Source organism: Puntigrus tetrazona, chromosome 25, assembly GCF_018831695.1.
Source record: "Puntigrus tetrazona isolate hp1 chromosome 25, ASM1883169v1, whole genome shotgun sequence".
Taxonomy (NCBI): domain Eukaryota; kingdom Metazoa; phylum Chordata; class Actinopteri; order Cypriniformes; family Cyprinidae; genus Puntigrus; species Puntigrus tetrazona.
Window position 1 is genome coordinate 8,006,525 of NC_056723.1, and position 25,188 is coordinate 8,031,712.

General features: G+C 37.0%; 3 protein-coding genes across 4 annotated transcripts in view; 2 read left to right on the top strand and 1 right to left on the bottom strand.

The window, feature by feature from the left end:
* Positions 1–13,437, top strand: part of tead1a (TEA domain family member 1a) — a 38,731-nt gene extending 25,294 nt beyond the window's left edge. For both annotated transcript variants that reach the window (XM_043227567.1, XM_043227566.1), the window contains exons 4-13: positions 4,855–4,919; positions 5,371–5,433; positions 7,103–7,237; positions 7,325–7,365; positions 7,475–7,530; positions 8,226–8,350; positions 9,388–9,561; positions 10,222–10,362; positions 11,123–11,275; positions 11,378–13,437. In XM_043227567.1, the coding sequence (XP_043083502.1) occupies positions 4,855–4,919; positions 5,371–5,433; positions 7,103–7,237; positions 7,325–7,365; positions 7,475–7,530; positions 8,226–8,350; positions 9,388–9,561; positions 10,222–10,362; positions 11,123–11,275; positions 11,378–11,491 (1,067 nt within the window). In that variant the 3' untranslated portion in view covers positions 11,492–13,437. The remainder of the gene's footprint in view (positions 1–4,854; positions 4,920–5,370; positions 5,434–7,102; positions 7,238–7,324; positions 7,366–7,474; positions 7,531–8,225; positions 8,351–9,387; positions 9,562–10,221; positions 10,363–11,122; positions 11,276–11,377) is intronic.
* The window catches only part of si:ch211-266k8.4 (USP6 N-terminal-like protein), a 44,808-nt gene continuing 29,064 nt past the window's right edge, over positions 9,445–25,188 (bottom strand). The window contains exon 15 of the mRNA XM_043227564.1: positions 9,445–9,576. Coding sequence (XP_043083499.1) covers positions 9,570–9,576 — 7 coding nt within the window. The 3' untranslated portion in view covers positions 9,445–9,569. The remainder of the gene's footprint in view (positions 9,577–25,188) is intronic.
* On the top strand, positions 15,786–19,328 carry rassf10a (Ras association domain family member 10a). The gene has a single exon (XM_043227565.1). The coding sequence runs from the start codon at positions 15,911–15,913 to the stop codon at positions 17,231–17,233; it is 1,323 nt and encodes a 440-aa protein (XP_043083500.1). The 5' UTR covers positions 15,786–15,910; the 3' UTR covers positions 17,234–19,328.

Here is a 25,188-nt window from a genome sequence, read left to right on the forward strand (position 1 = left end):
ACCTTTACTTATAACCATATGGCATTTTGTCGTTCTTCGCCGTTTATGCTCGCGCACTAAATGAGCAGGTAGTTGATGAGTCTGTTAGCGTGACGCGTCAAAATACTTGGATTTATCAGAATTAGACCTCTCTGTGCGTAGCGGTGTGTTCGGATCAAAGTCGTTCAGAAACATGGTGCCTTTAGCACTTCAAAGGCGTTCTTTGAATGCAGATGACCGAGGTGAAGTTTTTGCAACACTTTTTTTTTTTTTTTTTTTTTTTGTGGAGGGGGGGGTATTATGATATTATGATGCATAGTTGTTAACCGACCGGTCACATTTGTTTGTTTGCAGTTGCACATAAAAATATAATCATAATTGAATGAGTATAAATTATACCATATTAATTAATTATACCATCATTAAATAGTTACTATAATACATTTTATGTTTATAAAATATATTTAGTTTAATTTGGTTTTTATATATTTTTTATTAAATGTATTTTTGTATTTGATGACAACAGTATTTTATTCTTCTATTATTATTATCATAACTATTATTGTTGATTTGACACACAATCAATAAATATTAATAGATATTATAGCACATTTTGTTTACAAAATATTTTTATGAATAAAACTTTTTATCATTATTAAATTAAAACAATTTACTGATATATTATTAGTGTTTGTTGTTGTTTGTACACACACACACACACACACACACACACACACACACACACACACACACACACATATATATATATATATATATATATATATATATATATAAATAAAATGTATTTAGCTTATTTTAGATGTTAATAACTGCATTTTTATTATTTTTACAATGTTTTTTGTTACTTTTAATATTATAATGTCACAAAATACTATATAAACCTTTTATAACAATAATTGTTTATATATTAATCAAAATAAAATGTATTATTATTGACTGCTAAATACAAGAAAAACAAAAATACAGATGTATTTGAAATGTTGATGCAGAATGATTTATTTCAAGCCTGTTTTTTTGATTGTAATATTATTGAAAATTATATCTATTATCATTCTATTCTGTTCTTAATTGTTGAATCCTGTTTATTAAAATATAATGCAAACTGACTGATGTCTACGATGCCTATGGAAATCAGCTATGAATATTGCAGTCTCAGTTTGGACTCGTAATCCCCTAGTCATGGACCCCCTGCAGAAAGTCTTTGTATTGTTAGTTTAGGTCATTGTGATTGTAATAGTCATCCATCAGGCCTGGCGGAGCAGCAGAGCCATTGTCACAAAGATTCAGGGTTTCTGTCCTGCCCCGAGACCAACACCTCTGAACTTGTGGGTCAAACACTCAAAGCTTTTCAGAGATTTGTGAGGTGAACCACGCGGTTTCATCCGATTTCATCACCTTTCTGAGAGATATTTCAGTTGACAAGACGATATGATAAACTTTAGCGAACGAGCCACGCGTCTCAGCTTCTGACGTCTCCCTTAAAGGGACAGTTCACCCAAAAATGAAGCTTCGGTCATCACTTTACCCTTGTGTCATTCCAAAGCAACTTTTCTTTTTCTACAGGACACAAAAGAAAGCTTTAAAGCTTCAAAAAGGACATTATGAAGTATCTATGTTACACTCACTATTTGAAACAGAGCACAGTGTATGCGATACAGGTTTGCAATGACATGAGAGTAAATGCTGACAGAAATCTCATTTGAGTCAGTTGCCCTTGACAGACGTTAAGAAAATCCAGGTTTGGATATCACGGCATAAATCATATGCTTTCATTTAGTGTGCTGGAAGAGACTGACAACAGAGAAAGCTGTCAGCACTCAATGATTGACGAGGCCACTTTTTGGCGGCATCTTTCTCCTCTGAAGACGCGCTGAGGTTAACCCTGCATCAGTGTGAGCTCCATTTATCAGCTCGCTTTTAATTGCAAACAGTGGGTGTTCTTCAGAGCTGCTTTACTTTGTGCTGATCAAGCTGAAATTGTAATTTGATGACCTTTAACCCACCACATCCTCGCTGGCTTTTGTGGCCACCAGCATAACATCAACACTTTTGTACCGCCACTATAAAGGAATGCTGTCATCAACCCCCTCCCTGGGTTTTTTTTTTTTTACTGCTAATTCCACTGCATCCGTTAAACCACATCTTGTGCTGCTCTTAGTGAGAGATTCAGCTGTAAGTGTTTCTTAACCCGGTGTTTGCTTTTAACATTTTTTTAAATGACTCTGCTGTTGTTGAGTGAGTCATCACAAAACCTGAACAAAAAGAGGACAGCATTGCTGAGTCATCAGAAGATTCAGATTTGTGAGCCATATATATATATATATATATATATATATATATATATATATATATATATATATATATATATATATATATATATATATATATATATATATGTATGTATAATTCATAATTGCTAAGTATGTCTATATACATATTTACAATACAATTTCTAATATATATATGTCTATATACATATTTACAATACAATTTATATATATATATATATTATGTATAACATATATTTTGTCTTTATATAAACATGATTTGAATAGTAATGTGTACTATATATTAAAAAAATTGTAAAAGTATATACTTGTTATAATTTAATATAAATTATAAATTAATTGCATATAATAAAATATTTATTAATAAAAATTCAAAACATACTTAAAAATATAACCAAATATTGATATTAATATTTGCTGTGTATATTGTTAAAATTGTATACAGATAATCTGTTAATAAGATATATATGTGTGTAATGTATGTATTATATAACTAATTGTAATATTAATATTCTTTAAGTAATGCTTTTATTTTTACATTAGTGATAATAGTAACATGACTATGAGTTTAGTGTTAATAATAATAATAAATAGTAACATACTGTGTGTATATATAAAATAAAATATGGAATAGTTTTTGTATATATAAATGCATATTTTTAAAATATTACATTATATGTGTGTGTGTGTGTGTGTGTGTGTGTGTATATATATATATATATATATATATATATATATATATATCATGCATGTATTTGTTTATTTATACATAATGCATACAGTGTATATACACAAATATATTATGTAAACAGAAACTTTTTGCATGTGATTTAATTGTTTAACAGCATGTTTTATTATACATGCGTACAAATGTTTATTTCTATGTATGTTTTCTTTATTATTTTACATGATGTCATGTGTTAAGTAATAATCAGCCGTGATTCAGTCATTCTGTGATGATGGTGTTTATCTGATCTCTTGTTGAGAGTCAGCTAGTCTCTTTGATCAGTTTATGCTTTGGTTTGTCTAGCAAACTCCACAGGGGAGACTCTCAAAACTCAGCACTCGTCGACAGGCTCTCTCATTCTCTCTTTCTCTGTCCCTGTAAGTCCCCTTTCTCTCTGGAGGTTGTTTTGCAGGTTTGCCAAGTCCAGCTGAGCATGTTTTCAAGTGACTGAAAAGAATGAATTATGCAGCAGTAAGCATGCTTACAGCTGGCCGTTTGGAGTGTCTTTGATCTGAGAGCGGAGTGTGCATGAATGCCCGCATTGTGAGCATACAGAGTGTGTGTGTGTGTGTGTGTGTGTGTGTGTGTGTGTGTGTGTGTGTGTGTGTGTGTGTGTGTGTGTGTGTGTGTGTGTGTGTGTGTGTGTCTCTGTCCGCGTGTGTTTGTGTTTGGAAGAATAGGGAGGCCCATGTCTGGGTTAGAAGAGATTACACTGTAGGCACGTTGGGTAAAGGCTAGCTGGAGAAAATGCTCTGACGCTGTTTGCTGGCTGACGGTCAGATATTGTCTTTAAAGGACTAGTTCACACAAAAATGAAATCATCTGCTCACCTTCATGACGATCCAACAACGATTCCATGAAACACAAAAGCAGATGTTTTGGAGAAGGTTCATGCTGCTGTTTTCCACATAATGAAAATACATTGTGATTAGAGTCTGCCAAGCTTCTAAAAGCACTGTAATCTCAGTAATTCATATTCACATTATACTTTCATAGCTCCAAATGTTCCTTCAGTATCATAGCATTACAGGAGGAATAGACAATAAAGTTGTTATGCAATGATTATCTGTGCCTCTGACATATTATTTAAATTTCATTGAACTTGGTTGTAAGCCAGTGACTGGCTAATGCTACACTGATAATCTTCCCACATCAATGTTAATTTACTATAATTTTTAAAATCATTTTTTTTTTATTATTATCTGTGGAGCAGACTTTGCCGTATTATTTAAATTGCATTTTAAATTTTATTTAATTTGGATCTTCTGTGCCTCTGCCATATTTAAATTGCATTTTTTTATTTTATTATACATTTAATTTAATTTGTTTTAAGTTATTAATCACAGATAATCTTTGCCTCTTCCATGTCATTTAATTTGCAATTTAATGTCAATGTAATACAATTAATCATTTTTTAATTAACTAATTAAATAAAAATTACATTTAACTTAAAATATGACATTTCATTTAATTAATTTTAATAATAATTTCTTCCAGTGACTGAATGTTATACTGATAATCTTGTTTTATCAGTGTTAATTTATGGGGAATAGACTAATTATAATGATGCACTGATAATCTTTGCCTCTGCCATATGTTTTAAATTGCCTTCTTTAATGTTTATTTAGTGCAGTTACATTTGCCTAAATTTAATTTAATATGATATATCAATGTGAGTTGTAGGACAGTGAGACTGATGTTATAAAAAATATATAACGACCTTAATTTTTGCACCAAAACAATGAATCAATATGAAGAAAAACCTAAATAAAGGTTATAATACTTTTGATAGAGAGCCTTTACTGTACATTAATAAGTACGTATTTTCTTCTCTTACAGGTCGTAATGAATTAATCGCCAGATACATCAAGCTCAGAACGGGAAAGACACGGACGAGAAAACAGGTTAGCAGAACTTCTTCAAATTGTGACCATGACATGAAATAAATAAAGCTGCTTAAAGAGGCTATTTCCAGTGAACTCATATTGTGACGAGCCAGACTTTGTTTATGGCTTCATCCAAACGTGGTCTGGCTGGCTTACCGCCTTCCCTAGTTACCAAAGCGCTCTTCGCTGAGTGGACACCTGTTGCTTTGTGCTCTCAATTCAATGCAACTCTTTACAATTTTACCTTAAAGTCAGTTTGACTTAAAAATGTAATTTTTAATGAATTAAATAGCCGATCACTTTCTGTCTTTCTTACTGCTGTACAAATAACGTGAAAGGTTGTGTTGGATGTTCTGTTTGTAATTAAAGTGCATGTTTTTGTGGCTAATGGCAGGGGGCCTTTCATCTCCATGGTTACAAAATGCTCCTTTGTGTGTGTGTGTGTGTGTGTGTGTGTGTGTGTGACCAGGTCTCCAGTCATATCCAGGTTCTTGCCCGGAGGAAATCCAGAGAATTTCACTCCAAGCTAAAGGTACATGCCAATCTTGTGTTTGACACAGCCTGTGTGTGTACGTGTGTAGTTTCTTAGGCCATAGCCGTACCGAACTGTGTGTGTGTGTGTGTGTGTGTGTGTGTGCCCTGCTGTTTGGCTGTCTGTAACCTAGATTTGCAGCTTGTGACCGGCCTGCTTAGTATTCAGTCAACTGGCTAACTTCTTTTCTCCTCATGTTTGTCCGTTTCCTTCCTGTTTTGCACAAAAGTGTGTTTGTTTTGGAACGGCATTGCATGCACACTGAAATATTTAATGTGTAGGTGACTTGAGTTGTTCAAGGCCAGTCAGTTTAAAAAGCGGTGTAGAACTCGAAGCTTTTTTTTTGCACCCTTAGATGCCAGATTTTCAAATATAGTTCTATCCAACAAACAATACATCAACGTTAAACTTTTTTTTGTTACGCTTTCAGATGATGTATGAATCTCAATTTCGCAGTATTGAGCCCTGGTTTTGTGGTCCGGGGTCTCATATATACACTGCCATTCAAGCAAGTCTCGTACGCTCAGAAGGGGCGCATAAAACAGGGAAAATACTGTAAAAGTTATATCGTTGAATATTATTATAATCTGAAATGCATCCTTTCATGTGATGCAAAGCTGAACTGTCAGCATCATTACTCCTGTCTCCAGTGTCACACAATCCTTCAGAAATCATTGTGATATTCTTATCAAGAATCATTATCAATGTTGAAAACAGTTGTGCTGCTTAATAGTTTGTAAAAACCACAATTCCTTTTAAACTTCTGTTCATTCAAACATTAAACGTTTTCTCAGACTTATTCTACTCTAGACAGAAGAACAATCTTTTTTTTTTTTTTAATTTTTAATCTTTACCGTCACTTTTAACAAAAATGAAAGCACGTTTGCTGAATAAAAGCGTTAATTTATTTTAGGCAACACTGTATTGAAATAATTCTAAACTGTCTTATACAACATAATGCATGGTCGTGTGCAGATGCTGATGTCCTGAGGAGAGCAGGGATGTCAAAGCAGCTGTGGCATCTGGTGGTTAAACAGCAAATGACAGTCCACTGATAAAACCTCTGTTAGTTTTTCTCCTTATATAACAATAATTTTGGTGCTTTTTCCAAGGGACAGTAGGGGAACGGGATTGGTTACTCGGTCCAAAAAGCTCTTGTTTAAGCAGATGCGCTCAGTGCTTTCCAGGCTTCTTGATCACAATGCAACACGTTTAGCAAGACGGTCTGACTATAAAGTCAATACAACAACAATTCACAGGCAGTGCAATCTGGAAACTCGCTAACCTAGTTATGCCAATATTTGAGGGATTTTGCTGGTCTGAAGTATTGGTAGATAAAGTAATTCATCGTAGTATCTGCGACTCGTAAAGCTTTCTGTGCTGAATTACATTTTCTTTTTTATAGCTTTGAGTTCCTCACGGTGACCCAGTAGCTTATTCGTTTTTACTGCTGTTCTCATTCAAAGGTCAATGGCAAAACTATTTTGACCATTGAACTTTGAACTTGCTTTTTCACGGCGTCAGGTCTTAACGAGACAAACTCATTTAAAGAAATGAGGAGACCCTTTGCCCTTGAGCCAGGGTTAGGTTTTATTTTGTAGAAAAAAATAGGTTTTATTGCAGCGACGGAGCAGGAGCTAAATGCAGTCTGTGTTGTGTTTCGATGAAGGACCAGACGGTGAAGAACGATGCGATCAACAGGATGGCGGCCATGTCTTCGGCGCAGATCGTCTCGGCCACGGCCATCCACAGCCGACTGGGGCTCGCCGGACTCCCTCGACCCACCTTGCCTGGGGCCACAGGGGTGAGAGGCCGCTTTAAAACACACGCATTGGTATTGGTATTGTTTTACACTATAACACTGCAATACAGTCTACTACTCTTTTTCTAGATATGGCAAGTGTCAACGGGGCAGCCCGGGTCGTCTCAAGAGTAAGTGGACATAACGTGGACTAGATTAAAATGTGTCCGAACAGCTTGTGAATGAAAAAATGGGAAAAAAAAAAGACACCTTGTGATAATCACCTCTGTCGTTCCTCAGTGTGAAGCCGTTCGTGCAGCAGAGTTACCCCATCCAGACGGCCACAGCCATCGCAGGTGTGTGCATTCATTGTTAACAGATGCCTTCGTGCTTTTGTGAACGTGTAAGTTTGCATAAACCTACTTGGATTTAGCATATTTTTAAAAGAATAATTCCGGTTTTTAAATGTGCTCGGATAAGCCTCTCAGAGCTGTTGCTGTTGTGTAATAATCAGAATATAATTGTGCTTATGTGCATTTAAAAATAATTTAATAATAATAATTTAATGCATTAAAAGTGCTTTTATAGAAAATGCATAAGTATTAAATTTTTAACAAATAACTATGATCTAGTGCATTACATAACAAAAGTGGACCTCACTCCCTCAAGTATGGGTTATATAGTGAATATAACCCACACATATTACTTGATGGCAAGATGATTATGAAATATATTATTGTATGATTTTATTTATATTATATACATATTATTTTAATGATGTTTTAAGATGAATTGAATCAAAAATTGAATGTTAATGATAATGATAATTCTATGTATAAGTGTATTATATAAATCTATATTATTTAAATTAAAAATGCATATACTATCTGATATTTTGTAATATAATATATAAATCATGTATAATTTTACAGTAAGAAGTACATTACATTGTGTAATGATTATGAAAAAAAAAAATACAAATTATAAAAAAAAAAAAAAAAACGAAGACGTCTTGTCGTATTGCTCAAACATGAGTTATGTTTGTGTGCAGCTTACGAGCCTCCCACACCCCTGACAGCTGCGGTCCCGGCCTGGCACGGCCGCTCCATCGGCACCTCCAAGCTGCGGCTGGTGGAGTTCTCCTCCTTCCTGGAGCATCAGCGGGACCCAGATTCAGTGAGTCAGCACACGTCCCCTCAACCACTGCAGAGAACAGCAGCCTTGACCTGCTTTAACAGCCGCAGCAGCTCTGCAGCTATATATATATATATATATATATGTGTACATATACATACACATATACATATATATACACATGTATAAATTATGTATCTTAGGTTTGCATCTTTAGTAATAAATAATTATACAAAAATATAAATTTTTACTTATAATTTCATCTGAGTAATAATTAAAAAAATATATGACCTTATTTTGATTACACAAAGTCCTTTTAATCTATGAATTGTATTTGTATTGCATGATTTTCTTTGCATTGTGTTGTTTGTGATAACTCACTGATGATTTAGCATTTAGCCTTGGATGGTGAACCGTGTGCAATGTTTTAGAGAAATGCAAATGTCCCGGCACCAGCTGCAGGGCAGTGGGCTCTTATTAGAGATGGTCATGATGACCGAGGTCACATCCTGCGTTTTTCTACTGAGGATAATGCAAATTTACACAACCTCAAATCTCCACCAAACTCAGTTGGAGTCAAAAAACGAACGAAGAGCAACCCTAAACCAGATCTTTTTTGGTAAATTAGAAGCTCACTTCACTAAGTGTCTTTAAGCACGGATCTGACTCCAGTCAACACGGTGAAGTGAACAGCATGTTGAGATTAAAAGTGAGCTCCAGGAAGAAGTTGTTGTGACCCGCAGGTTATCACAATGCCTCACGTCCGTGTTAAAGCAGATCTGTGTAATGGATCATGTTGGCAGCATCTCTATGAAATGCTTGTCCCTCTGGTCTGGCGTGACAGGAGCTATTAATCTTGTGTTTGTAGCTATACGCAGAAGGAGTTGCGTTTTCAATACAGTCACAAAAAACATTCAGCTTTGAGGAAGAGGTTCAGAACAGCATTTGAACTCACTGAAAACTAATACAAAAAAAGATTGCTGCCCGGGCAACTCGTTACATAGCTGTTGTTTCACAAAGTAAGAGCATGTGAATTAATTTTCCGTAAGGTACTGATGTAAGTAAATTTCTTCCTGTAGTACAACAAGCATCTGTTTGTACACATCGGTCAGACGAATTATTCCTACAACGACTCGCTCCTGGAGACAGTGGACATACGTCAAATCTATGACAAATTTCCTGAGAAGAAGGGCGGGTTGAAGGAGCTGTTCGGAAAAGGACCTCAGAACGCCTTCTTCCTGGTGAAGTTCTGGGTGAGTCCTCAGTGTCTGAGAAAACAATACAAATTGCTTCAATCATTTTAGTGGTGAGATATGCATGGAATACCTACCCTACCTTAACCTAACCTAACCTACCCACCTACCCTACCCCTCTGATTGCAGCCAGAACCGACGTGTTTAATTCAGGCCGATCTGAATGTGAAACTTTAATGCTGCTGATGCTGGATTTCACAAACAGCCTTTATTTGAACACCTGCCGCTCTGAGCAACAGGTGCAAGCACACGAGCCGAGCAGAGCGCCACATCCTGTACATTCAGACACCGCTCTCTGGAGGTTAACTCTCGTTACACTTCAGCAGCAGATACTACATCTCTGTGAAATAATCTCAGCCATTTGTAGCCTTAACATCTCTAAGGCTGTGCAAAATAATGTTTATCAACAGGGTCTGATGAGGATTTAAAATAAAATGGCGCCAAAACAATGAACTGTACAAAGAAATGCAGCTGAAGAAAAAAAAAAAGCGGTGATTGCTGAGACTTTCTGTTGACACAAAGCACCTTACCGAGACATTACTCATTCATGTATCCAACTGTATGCAAACCCTGGGATGGAGTTTAACACGTTGGCTTTTGTCAGTGTTTGTTTTCCCTTCTTTTGTTTATTCATTGATCTTTAATCTGCTGTGACCGCAGGCCGACCTCAACTGTAACATCCTGGAGGATTCTGGGGCTTTTTACGGCGTAACCAGTCAGTACGAGAGCTCAGAAAACATGACCATTACCTGCTCAACAAAGGTCTGCTCCTTCGGGAAACAAGTGGTTGAAAAAGTTGAGGTAAGCACTGATCATAAGTAAAATATAGTGAAATATTTACTATATATTTGGTTTGGGGTTTTTCTTATTAAACAAATTAATACTAATGTGGCATATCTTAATTTTAGAACTTTGCTTATTCATTACTTTTGTTATATTTTATTACTGATGTAACATTTCAAATATAAAATTGTATATGTAAAATATGGTAAATACTTTTTAAAATCATATACATAAAACAATGTAATTTTTTAAAATCTGTAATACTGAAAATCAAATCAATTGTATATAAAAATATATAATAATCCAAATATATAATTTCATATGTACTTCTGCATTTATATAATTAATGCATTTATATAAAAAGTTTAATGTATAATGTATATTTTTTAGTGCCGTTTTATATAATAAAATTGTTCAACTACACAATATTAATATTATACATTTAAAACATTTTAATCTTATGCAAAATTAAATATAGTTCTAGATTCTGCATATGTAATTTTACAATTTATAAGTATGTTGTATTGTGATACATATAAATTATATGTAAATATTATAATTTATATGTATTGTGATATTTCAGAATTTTATTATATAAATTTTTATATTATTTTTAATAAAATACATTTCATATACATTATCACAAAAAAAAATAATGTTATAGTATCTAAGAAATGTATATGCAGTTACTCATTTTAGATATGTAATTATAAAATGAAAACAGTATTTAAAAAAAACTTACATATGATTATATTTTTGGTCTCTTCTCTTCTGGTAGACGGAGTACGCGCGCTTTGAGAACGGTCGTTTTGTGTACAAGATCAACCGGTCTCCCATGTGTGAATACATGATCAACTTTATCCATAAGCTCAAGCACCTGCCTGAGAAGTACATGATGAACAGCGTATTAGAAAACTTCACCATCCTATTGGTATGTCCTACAATTTCAAATGTCTTTTGCAAATGCACATGACTACATATAACCGCGTGCTACCGACTGCTAAAAGCCTTAATTCCTGCACTCTTCCCGTAGGTGGTGACGAACAGGGAAACTCAAGAGACCTTACTGTGCATAGCCTGCGTGTTCGAGGTCTCCAACAGCGAGCACGGCGCTCAACATCACATCTACAGACTGGTCAAAGACTGAAGCTCGTCGACTCGCACGAGTAACACTACATGCAGGCAGCCAGGGACCCGCAGAGAACAGTGGACACTTTATGTTCGCTGAGGCTTTTAGGCTACACAGCTGACGACCGCCAAGGGCGGCAAAGCCTAACGGACTAAGAAAAGCCTTTGAATGACTCGTGACCTCGTTTTAAGTGGCTGTGCCTCTGTCAGTCCCACCCAGAAGGCTTTTGTCACGTTTTTGGGTGAGGTCCCGAATGAATAATTACGTTATAATTTGTGTATCTCTTGTGTTTCGGTGTTTATTTTTCATTAACCTGTCGCGTGGGTGAAACGGTACGGTTTTGTTACTTTGTTCAGATGTCTGTTTAACTTGGTTGATGTTTTAAACCAACATTAATGTGTTTTTGAAAGAACGTTGCTTATATAAAATTGTATTGTCATAGCACACGAAAGCTTTCTTTTCTGTTGTTCAACCTTTTATTCTCACCGAACTACGTTTCATAGACTTTGCCCCTGGTATTTTTTGACCTTTAGCGGATTTAACTTTAATGAAAGAAGATAAAAAGGTACTGTATTATTTATGTGGAACTACCTGCCTTACACTGCACACGGGCTGTTCCAGCGTGACCTACAGATATGTACACTAAACACTAAGAAACAAATCTTTTTCTTATGGTAACTTTAAAAAACAGCAACAAAATTCAACCCTTATTCATTTGTGAATTTTCTTTGCATCTTAAAGCGGAAGTGTGTAATTTCGCTGTTTAAAATCCTGCAATCCCACGCGGAGGCTCTTAAAGCCAATCGTTGGGTTATTTTTTGCGGAAACAAACATTTAGCCACGCTGTGAAAATACCGCTTTTGGTTTGATCTTCCCCGCCCACACGCTGACCCGACCAATGGCGCGAGTCGGGGGCGGGGCTTTTAGACAAAAATTCGGATTATTTATTTTTGAAATTCCACAAGGTGGCGCTATCGCCGCAAAATGCCGTGCTTCGGCTTTACGAAACCGATTCTCATATCCGAACAGGCTACACAAGAAAGGGAATTAACATAGCAAAATCACCAAAGCATATCGTGCCTTAGTGTTGATCATCGTCTATTTGTGAAAAGTAGCCTAGGCTATATAACCTCACACGAAGTATGTATTTTGTCCCACATTTGTCTACCCTGTCTAAGCGAAGTAGGTCACATCTTCTCTCCTGTACACCAAATAAACACTTTGTCTCACTTCTGTTCATGCCAAGTGAAAGCTACAGGTGTTGAAAGTGCCTTTGTGTGTTTTTCCAGCTCAGAAAATTGACACCAAAAAAACTAAACGAAGTGAGTCGGATTTGGATTCTATCACCATAATGCCTTTGACATTTTAAAAGCGGGGAGAAAAATAACTAAAACCGACGGAGAAGGGTTACTGCGCTCTCATTTTGACGGAAGGATATTTTAACTTCAGTAGGAATCGGGAATTTGTTATCTATCGCAAGAAAGCAGTTCGCCATGGTGTCACGGATATAGCGGAAGGGCGAGATGATTTCATGAACACAAAGGCATCACGTGACTTTAATTACGACAAGACAAGCAGACTGATGAGCGACAGTCCGTCATTACTCTGGGTTTAATGACTCCTGATTCTGAATCACACTGTCGACCTCAGTCTCATTTATCACACGAGACCGAGCTCGGTTTTCGGGTTTTTTTGTCGACCATGTTTTACACGTTTCGCAGAGTATCTGTTAGTAAAATAAAGAGCGTTAAAAGAGAACACTAATGTATTTGATGCATTCCTTGTCTGTTTGTTTGTTTTCAGTAAGAGAACACTTTGTCTGGAGAGCACTGAAACGTTGAGTTTGGTAGCTTTTTTTTTTTTTTAAATAGGTGGGCTCATGTCGAATAATTGTTTTCGGTTGTGTATATTTTCCTTGAGGGGATGAAAATGAAAAAAATAAACTTTTAGTGTTTGTACTGCAAGCTGTTTTGTTAGCGTTTTTATTTCCTCTCCTTTTTTAAAAAAAACCACTAGGTGGCAGTACATTATAAATAATGACAACTACCCTGTTTTCTGAAATTAATTTGATTCTTTTTAAAATAAATTTCAATACAAATTAATTGAACATGATTACAATATATAGTTAAAAGTATTTTTATAATGCTAAATGTCTTTTGAACATATAAGATTAATACTAATAATTCTAAAAAATACTATAATATATTAATCATAGCTGTATTAACATTGTTATATTACCGTCTGTCACTGAATATTGAGTGCATTCAATATATCCTATAATAGAGAACAATGTATTCTATATTATCTTGACTAAATGACAACAGTACAATAAATAAATAAGTGATTTTGAATCCTGAAACTACATTCAGAGATCACAACACTGCAATTTACATTGTGAAAAAAAGTCTTTTTTGCTAAATATTTAATAAAATTATGTCTGTTAAATTATTACTATTACTGGCAGGCACTTTAGATCTTGTCTACACACACACACACACACACACACACTCCCTTTGATAAACACCCATTTCATGGCTGTTAGAATGATGAACTTGGAAGGATTTACTGACAATACCAGCTTTTTATACCCACAGAATGTTGACATTGATGCCACACTGAAAAGGGGTTTCGGACAACACAAAATTTATCAGCCCAATACTGGCCCCAATATAAGTATGACACAATACCTAACTTATTGATACACACACAATGAGACCATTACATGGACAACACAAAATATATATATAGGTGAGACTATCATATATAATATATATATGCCTCCCTATCACACACACACACACACACAAAAAGTCTGAAGTATAAACAAACACACACACATGTATGACTGAGTCAATATTCCTAACTTATTATATACACACACACACACACACACACACACATATATATATATATATATATATATATATATATATATACACACACACACACACACACATATATATATATATATATATATATACACACACACACACACACATATATATATATTATTATCAGCAGACATATACACATACACACACACATACATATATATATATATATATATATATATATATATATATATATATATATACATATATATATATATATATATATATATATATATATATATATATATATATATATATACATACATTATTACACACACATGACAATTAGCAGACATATGACATATATACAAGGTCTACATCAGCACAACACAACTCTCAATATAATCCCAACGACTTACTTTCACCAGCAAAGTTGTCTTTTGCCCCGTCTCATCTGGGGATATTAGAGCCTAAATCCGCACTGACCGATGGGAAATCTGAACATCCGGTTATGCACAGCTGGACTAAACCAGCGTAGTGATTTACGTTATAGTCACTGACCTTTTTCAGACTAACAATAATAAACCTCCCTCCAGTGAAGTGCTTTACAGGCTTTTGGCCTACGGTGTGATCTAAATCTCGTATTTTTATCAAATGTACATTATGTCATCAGTAGACGTACTACACATTTAAAGAACTAGTAACCCCAATCATTTTAACAAAGATTATAGGTTATATAATGTTTCACGTGTACCAGGGCATTCTGTGTCATGTTAAGAAAGTTATTTTCTCACTGGGGCAAGTTGTCTCGTTTTAAAATGTTACACATTTATACAATTTAATAACAAGGGATCCCTTTTGACCTGAATATTTGAAGCTCACATTTAAAATTAATTAAAACATTCAGTGTCCACAGTCCAACCCTGAACTGAAATAATATCTAATGTTTTCAGCAAACATTTTATTGCATTTTTAGCTTTACATTTTTAATACGCAATTATTCAGTTTTGTTTCCTGAAAGGCTAATGGTATGCAGGTAAATTCATTAATATTTTTTAATGAAACACGTTATTCATTTAGACTACTTATTTACATTTTTATTAAGCAATTAACTTTTTCTGTAAAATTAATACCCCTAGGGGTTGATGAGCCCCAGTTTTGAAAACCTTGAATTACAGCACTTGTACATTCAGTATTTTTGTGTTAGTTTCACTCTTTTGGGTGTTTCACAATTGTATATAGGTGTTTTAATAGCAGGTTGCGCCGTGACAACCTACCTATTTACAGCAGTCTGACAACATGCCCCAATTATTGCTCAACATATATTCAGAGGCGTTTTTGCTTACAGGGAACGCTTATATGGAGTGAAAAGTGACAACCAGCGCACATATGCAGAGCACGTGTTCACGACCAGCTCGTTATTATCTGTAACAAGTGCAGTCGGAGTTTAATGTCATGTGATGCTGGGGCTCGGTGGGCGGTGCCTGAGCGCTCAGAAACACGCCGCTGTATTTCAGAGACAAACACAACTCTCGGCGCGCGGTGTCGAGCTCGGAAACTTTCACCGCGCGTATCAATGTGAGAGTGGACCTCGATGTGAATCACCATGGAACAAGAGGAGAGCAAAATCTCGGTGTGGGTGTGCCGGGAGGAGAAGCTGGTGTCCGGACTGTCCAGGCGCACCACCTGCGCGGATGTAGTGAAAGTGCTGCTGGAGGACCAGAACTTCCAGAAAGGCGCGATGCTCACCGGTCCTCCGCAGTCCTACTGCATCGTGGAGAAATGGAGGGGGTTTGAACGGATTCTGCCGAACAAAACCAAAATCCTGCGGCTGTGGAGCGCCTGGGGCGACGAGCAGGAGAACGTGCGCTTCGTCCTGGTCAGGAGCGACGCGTCGCTGCCCAACAGCGGACCGAGGAGCGCGGAGGCGCGGGTCGTGCTCAGCAAAGAGAGCCCTTGCGCTACCAGAGCCACCATGCAGATTTCACAGGAAAAGCAGCGGAGGATTGTGCGCAAGGCTTTTAGAAAGTTGGACAAAATCAATCGGAAGAAAGAGGAGGCTTCGAAAGACAAGTCATCTGCGGAGAAAATGGAAACGCTCGTCCATCTCATTATTTCGCAGGACCATACTATCCGACAGCAGATCCAGCGAATAAAAGAGCTGGATGGTGAAATCGAGAGGTATGAATCGAAAGTTCACTTCGACAGAATGAAAATACACGGCGTGAATTACGTGCAGGACACTTATTTGCTCGACCAAGGCTTGGACGCAGACTCCAGCGCGCATCCGGACGCGTCCTTTGCGCAGTTTGAGGAATACGCGTCACGCTGCGACCAAGTCATCCAACTTCAGGAGGAACTGGCAGAGAGGGAGGCTCTGATGGAGATACTCGCAGGCGAAATACAAGAAGAACTCAACCACAGGTGGATGAGACGGCGACAGGAGGAGCTTTCCAACAAAGACGCGGAGAGCGGTGGAGAAGAAGCGGCTCTCAAGGTGACTTCGGTCCCCGAGGAGCCGGCCCCGGCGGTGCCGGACATCCTGACAGACAATGACCTCCAGTTAGAGGAGGAGAGGATCAAAACACAACTGGATACGAGTTTATACATCGGGCTGCGCTTGAACACCGACCTGGAGACGGTGAAGAGCGACTTGGATATGAGTCAGGAGCTTTTGGACGCGAAGGAAAAGGAGCTGAGGGAATTACTCGAAAAGGTTCACCGACTGGACGAGCTGGAAGAGAAACAGGCGGAAGACGGCAAAGATGATGGGGAAACGGAACAAATGCCTTCCGTAGACAATGTTTGGGTAGAGCAGGCGAGGGGACTGTCCAAAACGTGCACCAACGATGATGATTCGGACACAGGACTGAGTTCAATGCACAGCCAGGACTCGGATAACGCACCTGTTTGCGAGTCACTTGTGTGACGAGACGATTCAGTACGACGCGAACTCAGGGAACAATTCGCCTCTATTGATTTCACCAATGGTCTCTCTTTATAAGAGAGGAGCGCATGTAAATGATACCAGTGTAGTGTTATGATCGCCTCACTTAGGCTATACACACGGAGAATAGCTTGTGCAGCTTACCAAATTATAACGAATTAACCAATGCATAGACTGAGATGTCCACTGTGTGCTGACTAATCGCAATACCAACAGTATGTGTGTGTTTTCCGTAGCCTTACGCGTAAAAGCTAAGAGTTTTGTGGGCTTTTATTTCTTCCCGAAATACTGATGACTCATCCCGCACTACACTGATTTTTATCTAATCAGCTCAAAAATGAAAACTGGAGCCTTTCAATATGCTCCACCCTCGCTTCCTTTCTAACAGGAAATGCAAAGGAAAAAATCTGACGCTACAAAGGTCGCATGCGGTGCCGGGGGCGGGGCATTCTGATCTTACATCTGATTGGATAAAATGAGTCATCAGTATTTTTGGTCAGTTTTACCATAAAGAATTATTAAAAAAAAAAAAATTAATAGACCCACAAAACTCTCATTTTTATTTTATGGGGTCTCGACAATTATTTATTGTACGTCATTTAGGCAGATCAATTATCTGCATCGAGCAGCTATGTGCTAATCGCTTTCATGTTCTTCAGCTGACTAATTAGAATGAATGTGAGCCATCTTTTACTCCAGGAATCAATTTGCATAACCAGAAAACATCCTGAGCTGTGGGAAATGAAGTTGTGGGAATCAAAAGGTGCGTCCGACGTGCCGCTGTTTATACTTCTGAGGAGCTGATGCGTGAATCCCTGTTTGCTCTCAGTAAAGAGAAAACGAAACAATTTCAACTAAACGGCTCCAATTAAACCAGATGTACAGTCTTCTAGACATACCGGAATTTGCTGTCAAGTCATTTATTTTTTTCTTCATAAACTTTCATTCTTTTAAGGGACCTTTTAGTATCAAATTATCATTTTGTCACTGACTAATCTCATACAATACATATGATTTCTTTCTTGCAACTAATACTTTTGGAATGCTGTCGTGGCATTTCGTCTACATTTGGGGGCAAATTATTATTGAAATGATATTATAATGATATTATGATAATGTCTTTATGCAAATTAGAATGAACATAGAAACTAAACTGCTCCAATCGAGCTTTAAAATGAAGAGTAGTGCAAAAGCCATTCTAAAACAGTCGTATACTCCCTTAAAACATGCCAGAAACTGTATATTTTGCTCCAGTATGACCTCAGCATCATAACCAACGCAGACTTTCTTAAGTTTGGGCAGGGCATCCATCCAGCGCAATGCAGCAGAGTCACCGAGTTCAGGGATTCTGTGCTGTATGAAGAGGATTTAAGAGTTAAGCCTTAAATGTGATGTTTTAAAACAGAGGAAGAAAAGGAAAAGATCCGCCCTCCCACTTCAATTCTCAACTGAGTTTTTAAAGATGAATTATGACATTTGGAAAAGCCCTAATATGTCAGCTCCCAGATAAAAGAGGCAATTGTATGTTTAAAAAAAAAACAAAGCGCTTTATGTTCCATCTCTGCAAATCTTAATCATATAAACATCTAATTAAAGTTGAATAGAAGTCCTCTGTTTAACATCTAAGATTTATGCTCTAAAATAGTTTATTTATGATAAATAATTAGCCATTTAAAATGAGGCAAATCCATCAGAAGTCATATAAAAGGGGAAAATTCTGGGACTGGCAGCAGTGAGTTCTGTGATTAAAGTCGAAGAGGAGGAGGAGGAGGGGGACAGATGATAAAGCGCCATTAATCTGGATTGGATTGAACCATTTCAAATAAACAACAGCTCTGACGGGTTTGGAAGAGATTCAAGAACAGCTGGACAAGCAGGGAAGCACAGCGCGCCAATGTGGGACAAACAGCGGCCGTGTTGAATCAGGCGACACGCTGACAATGACATTCAACAAAACCTTCAGGATTATTCTTGGAATCGCAAGAACTGCTGTATTGTACAAATGTGGATCTGATGTTGCCATTATTTATTGTCCTGTTTATCTGTGTAAAATAAAAGCAGGGGATTGTGACGATAACCCGGCGTGTTTAGTTTAGAGTTCAGAGTCGACGCAGGCTCATTACACGTAATTGAGATCCCCGTACAGTTTTGGCAGGATCAAAGACGTGTCACTCAAAAAGTCTTTTAAGCACTTTTCGAATTACGTCTCACAATGAGACAGCAATACAGGAAAGTTAATTCTGAAGGGCCACATTCAATAACCACTGTCATTCATTTAAAGAAAAGCGATGCGTAAATGATCGACACGTGAAAAAAATACCTCAAAGGCAAAAAAGTGTGTCAATTTTGGACTTAGCGTCAAAGTTAGCGCGTGGAACAGGCTGTCATGTTGTTGTCTGAGATTTAGTTTGGATTACCACAGCGTAACAAACACATTTGAACCTTTCCGGCTAGAATGAAGCCGCCATTGTTAGTGTGTAGCATTTAACTTAAAGAAAAACAAGCTATGCAGCTTTTATCGTAAGGAATGATCATTCGTTTTTTCCTGATAAGGAACTATAGGTTTCCAAAGCAACCATAACAACCAAAACAAATCACCCATTTCTGCTATGAACATAGACAGAGATAGACAGACAGACAATATTCTATTATCTAATGTCTATTATGTAGACAGACATAATATTCCCCCATCAATTAAATGATTTCTTGCTAAACACGCGAGACCTCTTTCAAAGCTATATAAAATCTTAACCTCAAACTTTCAAACAGTAGCGTACATGCATTAAAAGTTATATATCAACTCAGTGAGCACTGATGACGTCATTTAGCAAAACCATTAAACACTGAATGTGTTTTCCAGTCCCTCCCACTTTTGCTAAGGTGAATTCCTGCTTGTCCGTGATATTCGGTCGGTAGTGAAGCAGCACTAACAGGTGTTCAGTCATAATGTCAGCCAATGAACTTGTCATATATTCAGCAGCTGGGAATGAAGCACAGTTCAATTAGCACAGAGCTGCTGAGTATGTTACAGCACCCAGGTGCACAGACACATCTCAGCAAAATACAGGCCAAAGTATAAACATGTTTGCATGGAAAAGGAACGAAGTGTCAAAAATGAGACAAAAAGCAATGCAGTTTTCACTCAAAACAATAAACATTCAATATGAAAAAAAGGATGGATGTTTTATAGTCAGAACGAACATTTGGAAGGATGGATGTTTCAAAGCACTGACACAAACGCACGTGCACATGCAGATTGAGTGCCGAAATCTCCCTGAGACATTAAACGCCCTCATGTGACTTGCACAAGAAGATTATAAATAATAGTTTCCTCGGGCAATGCCTCAAGAGAAGATTAAGATTGGCCGGTAGAGAAGTTTAGTTCAATTCCAAAACACCGAGAACACAGACGGCACGGCGAAAATACTTAAAGCTAGCAAAGAATCTGGCTCACAGGGATGAATTTATTTCCACCTGTTCTTCGTTTTAATTTACACATTACATGGCATTGTACCAGGACTATATATACTAGAAGAAAATATCATAGAAATGGAAAAAATTAGGAAAAAGGCAAAACCGATGTTTGTTCGAATTGAGCCTGAATGTGGGAAAATATGTTGAGGGAGGGATTTGTGGTATCAAGAGGTCATCCAAATTACAGTGTTCATTTCTCTGCATTTAACCGCAGTGATTTACAGTAAAGGAATGCGAGTTTGTCATAAGGATTATTCATTTACAAAAGGTAAACTCATCTGGCCCGTTGCCTTGACCCCAGTGAAAGCCAAAGACAAACCCAGTCGATGAGGAAACACGTTTTGTCTGAGACACAATGTTCCTCAGATCGTGGGTTCTACTTCACTGCCTTTTCATTATTTTTCTATGTAAAAATGTGCTATTTATAGAAGCACATTTCCGTCAAGCAATAAAAAATATTTAAATAAAAAGGAACTTTTAAACCCTGAATTCAGGAAGTGTTGGGACGTTTTTTTTGTTTGTTTTTTTTTAATAAAAGATTTCAGGAATTCGGGTTGTATCTCACAATTCTGACATTTAATTGCTATTCGCAATTTAGAAATGCAAGATAAAAACTGAGAATTAAAAGTAAAAAAAAAAAAAAAAAAAAAAAGTAAAAATTCACAATTATCATTTTTGATTAGTCCATGGTGGAAACAAAACAATAAGAAAAAAAGAGATGAAATTGAAACAAAAAGTCAGAATTCGGAGTTTATATCCGATTTGAGACTTTTTCCTCGTCAAAGTCCAAACTGTGAAGATAAAATGCCAAAATTAGCGCCTTTTATGTATTTATTCAAATTCTATGGCAGAAATGGGCTTCTGTAGTTATTAGCCTACTTTTGAACAAAGTTGCGCTACTTTTAAGTCAAGCATGTTTAATGTGACTCAAAACAGTTAAATAAAAGAGCACAGCAGTTAATTATGAATACAGAAACGCTCGCTGTGTTACAAGATGACGCTACGGCAAGCCTCGCACGCTTCCCTTGTTTTCCCAGAGCACCCGTGTTTGACGCCGAGCTCCGTCTGCACTACAGTAACAGTCTCAAAAACACAGGGAGGAGGAAAACTCGAGGGGCATCAAACAGGTTTTCTGCTGAACAAGTTGGGGCACTTGCTCTGGAGAACAAAAAACAAATTTGCTTCCACTTTATCTGTCAACGATCATAATCTCAAATCAGAGTCAATAATGTTATACTGTATGCGACCTGGCGGCAAATAATCATGATGCAAACATACTTAAAAAAACAAAAGCTTGGGATTCTCAGGACTGTTTTACATCCGGCCGATAACTAGAGGAAGAACAATTACGGTTTTTGAAATCTATATCAAAGATCAAATGACTGTTGATGACATGTTTATCTTTTACAAAACTACTCACAATCTGCATCGCAACTAATTGTGGTTCTGATCACCAGATAAAAGAATTTGGATATAGCTAATCAAAACCAAAAAAAACCAAAAAAACAATGAACATTAGCATGATAAATCCAGTCAGTTGACATCACCAGTTAACTCGTTAAATCTGTCTGGAGAAGCAAAATCTGAACATGCAAGACTGGGTCGAAAAATAAACGTGCCGGATGCTCATTTTAACACTCAAACATCCCATAATACGAATCTCAGGAAGCAGATGGCTTTTTACCCTTTCCGGTTTAAATGTTTCCCAAATGCGCTGACAAAATGAGAGGAACAGAAATGAAGTGGGAGTTTGTGAGCAGGTTATTTTGAAAGAGAAAACCAGAAACTCAGTCTCGTTACACCCGGTTTTCTCTCTTTTTATTCCAAAGAACCTGCAGAAAGGTCATTTAGAGGAAAAGAAACTGTCAAGACCAACAGATCGTTTTCTTTGGATGTAATCTTTTCAGATGCCTTTTATGCATATGCTTTGTGTGTCTTAAATCCACAGTTCAGATTTAAAACCATGACAAATATGATACAATCTTAGATGCAGAAGTCGTCGTAATTGTACAGAATTTGGTCGTTCTTGTGTAAACGTCTGCATTCTCATTTGCTCCAATAGTAAAAGAAAGTTCAAATGACCAAAATTGAATAAATGCTGGAAATGACACCGTAGTGGAAACAGAGGAAGGTAAGACTCACTGAAACGCTGCCAAAGACTGAGAGGCGGCGTAGACACCTTCTTCGGGGGCGGAAGCAAGAAAGCGGTCAATAATTTAGCCCCTTAGCTTTTAAACACGGCCTGGGCAGATGTTAATGTGTTTCTAACGTGTGCTGTCAGAGACACTTCTGAGAACAGCAAATTACATCCTGGCCTATGACATCCCTTTAGGACAGATCCGAGGCCAGCTCTCATCTGTCCGATCCCAAACAAGTACGTGAAAACCGCCATTCGACATAATAAAAGCACCTATAAACACAGCATAGCATGCTGGCCTGAAGGTATCCGCTTCAAACAGGTTAAGTATATACATTTAACTTCTGTCAGGCCTTCGAGCGAAAAACCAAATGACCTGGAAACTGGATCGTATCGGAATGAGTCAGAATTTAAGGGATTTTTCCACCCAATAATGAAACTTTGTCATTATTTACTCACTTGCATATCATTTCAAACCTGAATGAGCATCTATCTTAGTAAAGAAGTAAAGAAGATAATGTGAAGAAAGTTGGGAGGTATGAATTAGGGCACCCAAGCTGGTAACCAAATGGATTTGGGTGCCATTAACTTCTATAGTGACTTCTACGTGAATAAAATCTGAAAACTCAGGATGAATATCACTTTTTGAACTGTTTTGGGTCTTACACCATATAGACAAAAATTTATGAAAATCAATGGGACCTGATAAAGTTTTGTTTTTTTGTTTGGGTTGTCGCTATAATTTTAACTTAAGCGAAACAAAACCCATCCAAGCAGATTTCGGTTTTCTCACACACTGTCATTACAAACAATATCTTTAATGGGTTTCTAGTGATGAAACACAAATAGTGCGTCAGATTAACGAGCGCATTAGAGAGAAGAGGAAGGGGATGTTCCTCAAATACAAACAAAGCTGACCTCTGTGCACAGGCAGGTTTTAGAGCAGCAAACCTTCCAGCTTTGATCCTGAACTAGTGGCTTTCCGCCATTACCAGGTCATGGAGGTTCACTCAAAGCATTCCTCGACTTAATAGGTCACTACGCTAATAGATTATGTGGAGATGGGTGGGAGCGGGTTGACACAGGTATGCAGGATCACTCAGGGACTGTGACACACTCAGAGGGCCTCTTACACATTTATGAGAAAAATGTATTATAACAGATAATGCATTCTACATTCTTGAAAAAAATAAAAAAATAAAATCATATGTACCGGTATGCAGGCAGACTGAAAGACTGAAAGTCAGAGAGGCAGGTGTACACGAAAATGTTGCTCCGGAAGAACTGAACGTAATTAACTCTTAAAAGTTAAATACACAAACTTTTGAGTTTCAAAAATCTGTTTTTGCAAGTATCCTGTTGACAGTAACAGTATATTGGATCCAGCGAGCCCTTAAAGTGACAGCCTTCAAATATCCCTGCTCTTCATCAAACAACAGAGGAGAGAAAACATCTCACTGATCTTTACTAAATCAATTTTGTAACTAAGAATACAAAAATCTAATTTACACAGTGAAGAATATGCAATTTATGTACATTTTTAGAAATATGATTATCCAACGTATGTAGCATTTATTTGTTGTACTATAGTTTATGTTGTATTTCTATTCTACTTGTAGCCCAGTTTCTTCTTATTATTTAATCGCTGTCTTTAGCAAGCTTGAGTGTTTGTTAGTTTTTTCTTCATTTAGACTAGGTTTTTGTTACATTGACACTGTTCGCAAGAATCACAAAATGTCTATGCTTTTAAAAAGACAAATACCTTATTTAAAGCAAAAATACATTTACAATCTTACAACAGAAGACTCTTTTCGATTTTCTATACAAATAATTCTGAAAATAATTCACCACAAGCACCTATTATAACTGATCAATCAGTCATTTGCAGTGACTCATGGAATTATAGCTCATTCCCTAATTAACCATAAGAGGACCTTTGGTCTTTTATCCAGATTTTTTTCCCCCTTCAAATTAAAGTTTGTAATGTTGTGATTCATCTCAGAGCTGGTTGAGCTTGTTAAAGGCTTAGAAGTCTTTACTGAGGAATTTTCTAAAATCATTACGATGAAAACGGATTGGAAAAATACTTCCAGACTCAATACAGCTATAAAAAAAAAAAAAAAGTGTCTGGGTACACCCTAGCAATCACATCAGCCACCAACTACACCACCTGAAACATAACAGTAATCATCTACACCCACTTAAAACCCACGGTGACAACTCAGAACACCCCAGCAACAACCTAGCAACCGCTTGGAACACTATAACCACTTAAAAATACAATGAAAACACCTGCAGAGCGATGACCTGGCAACCACCCACAACT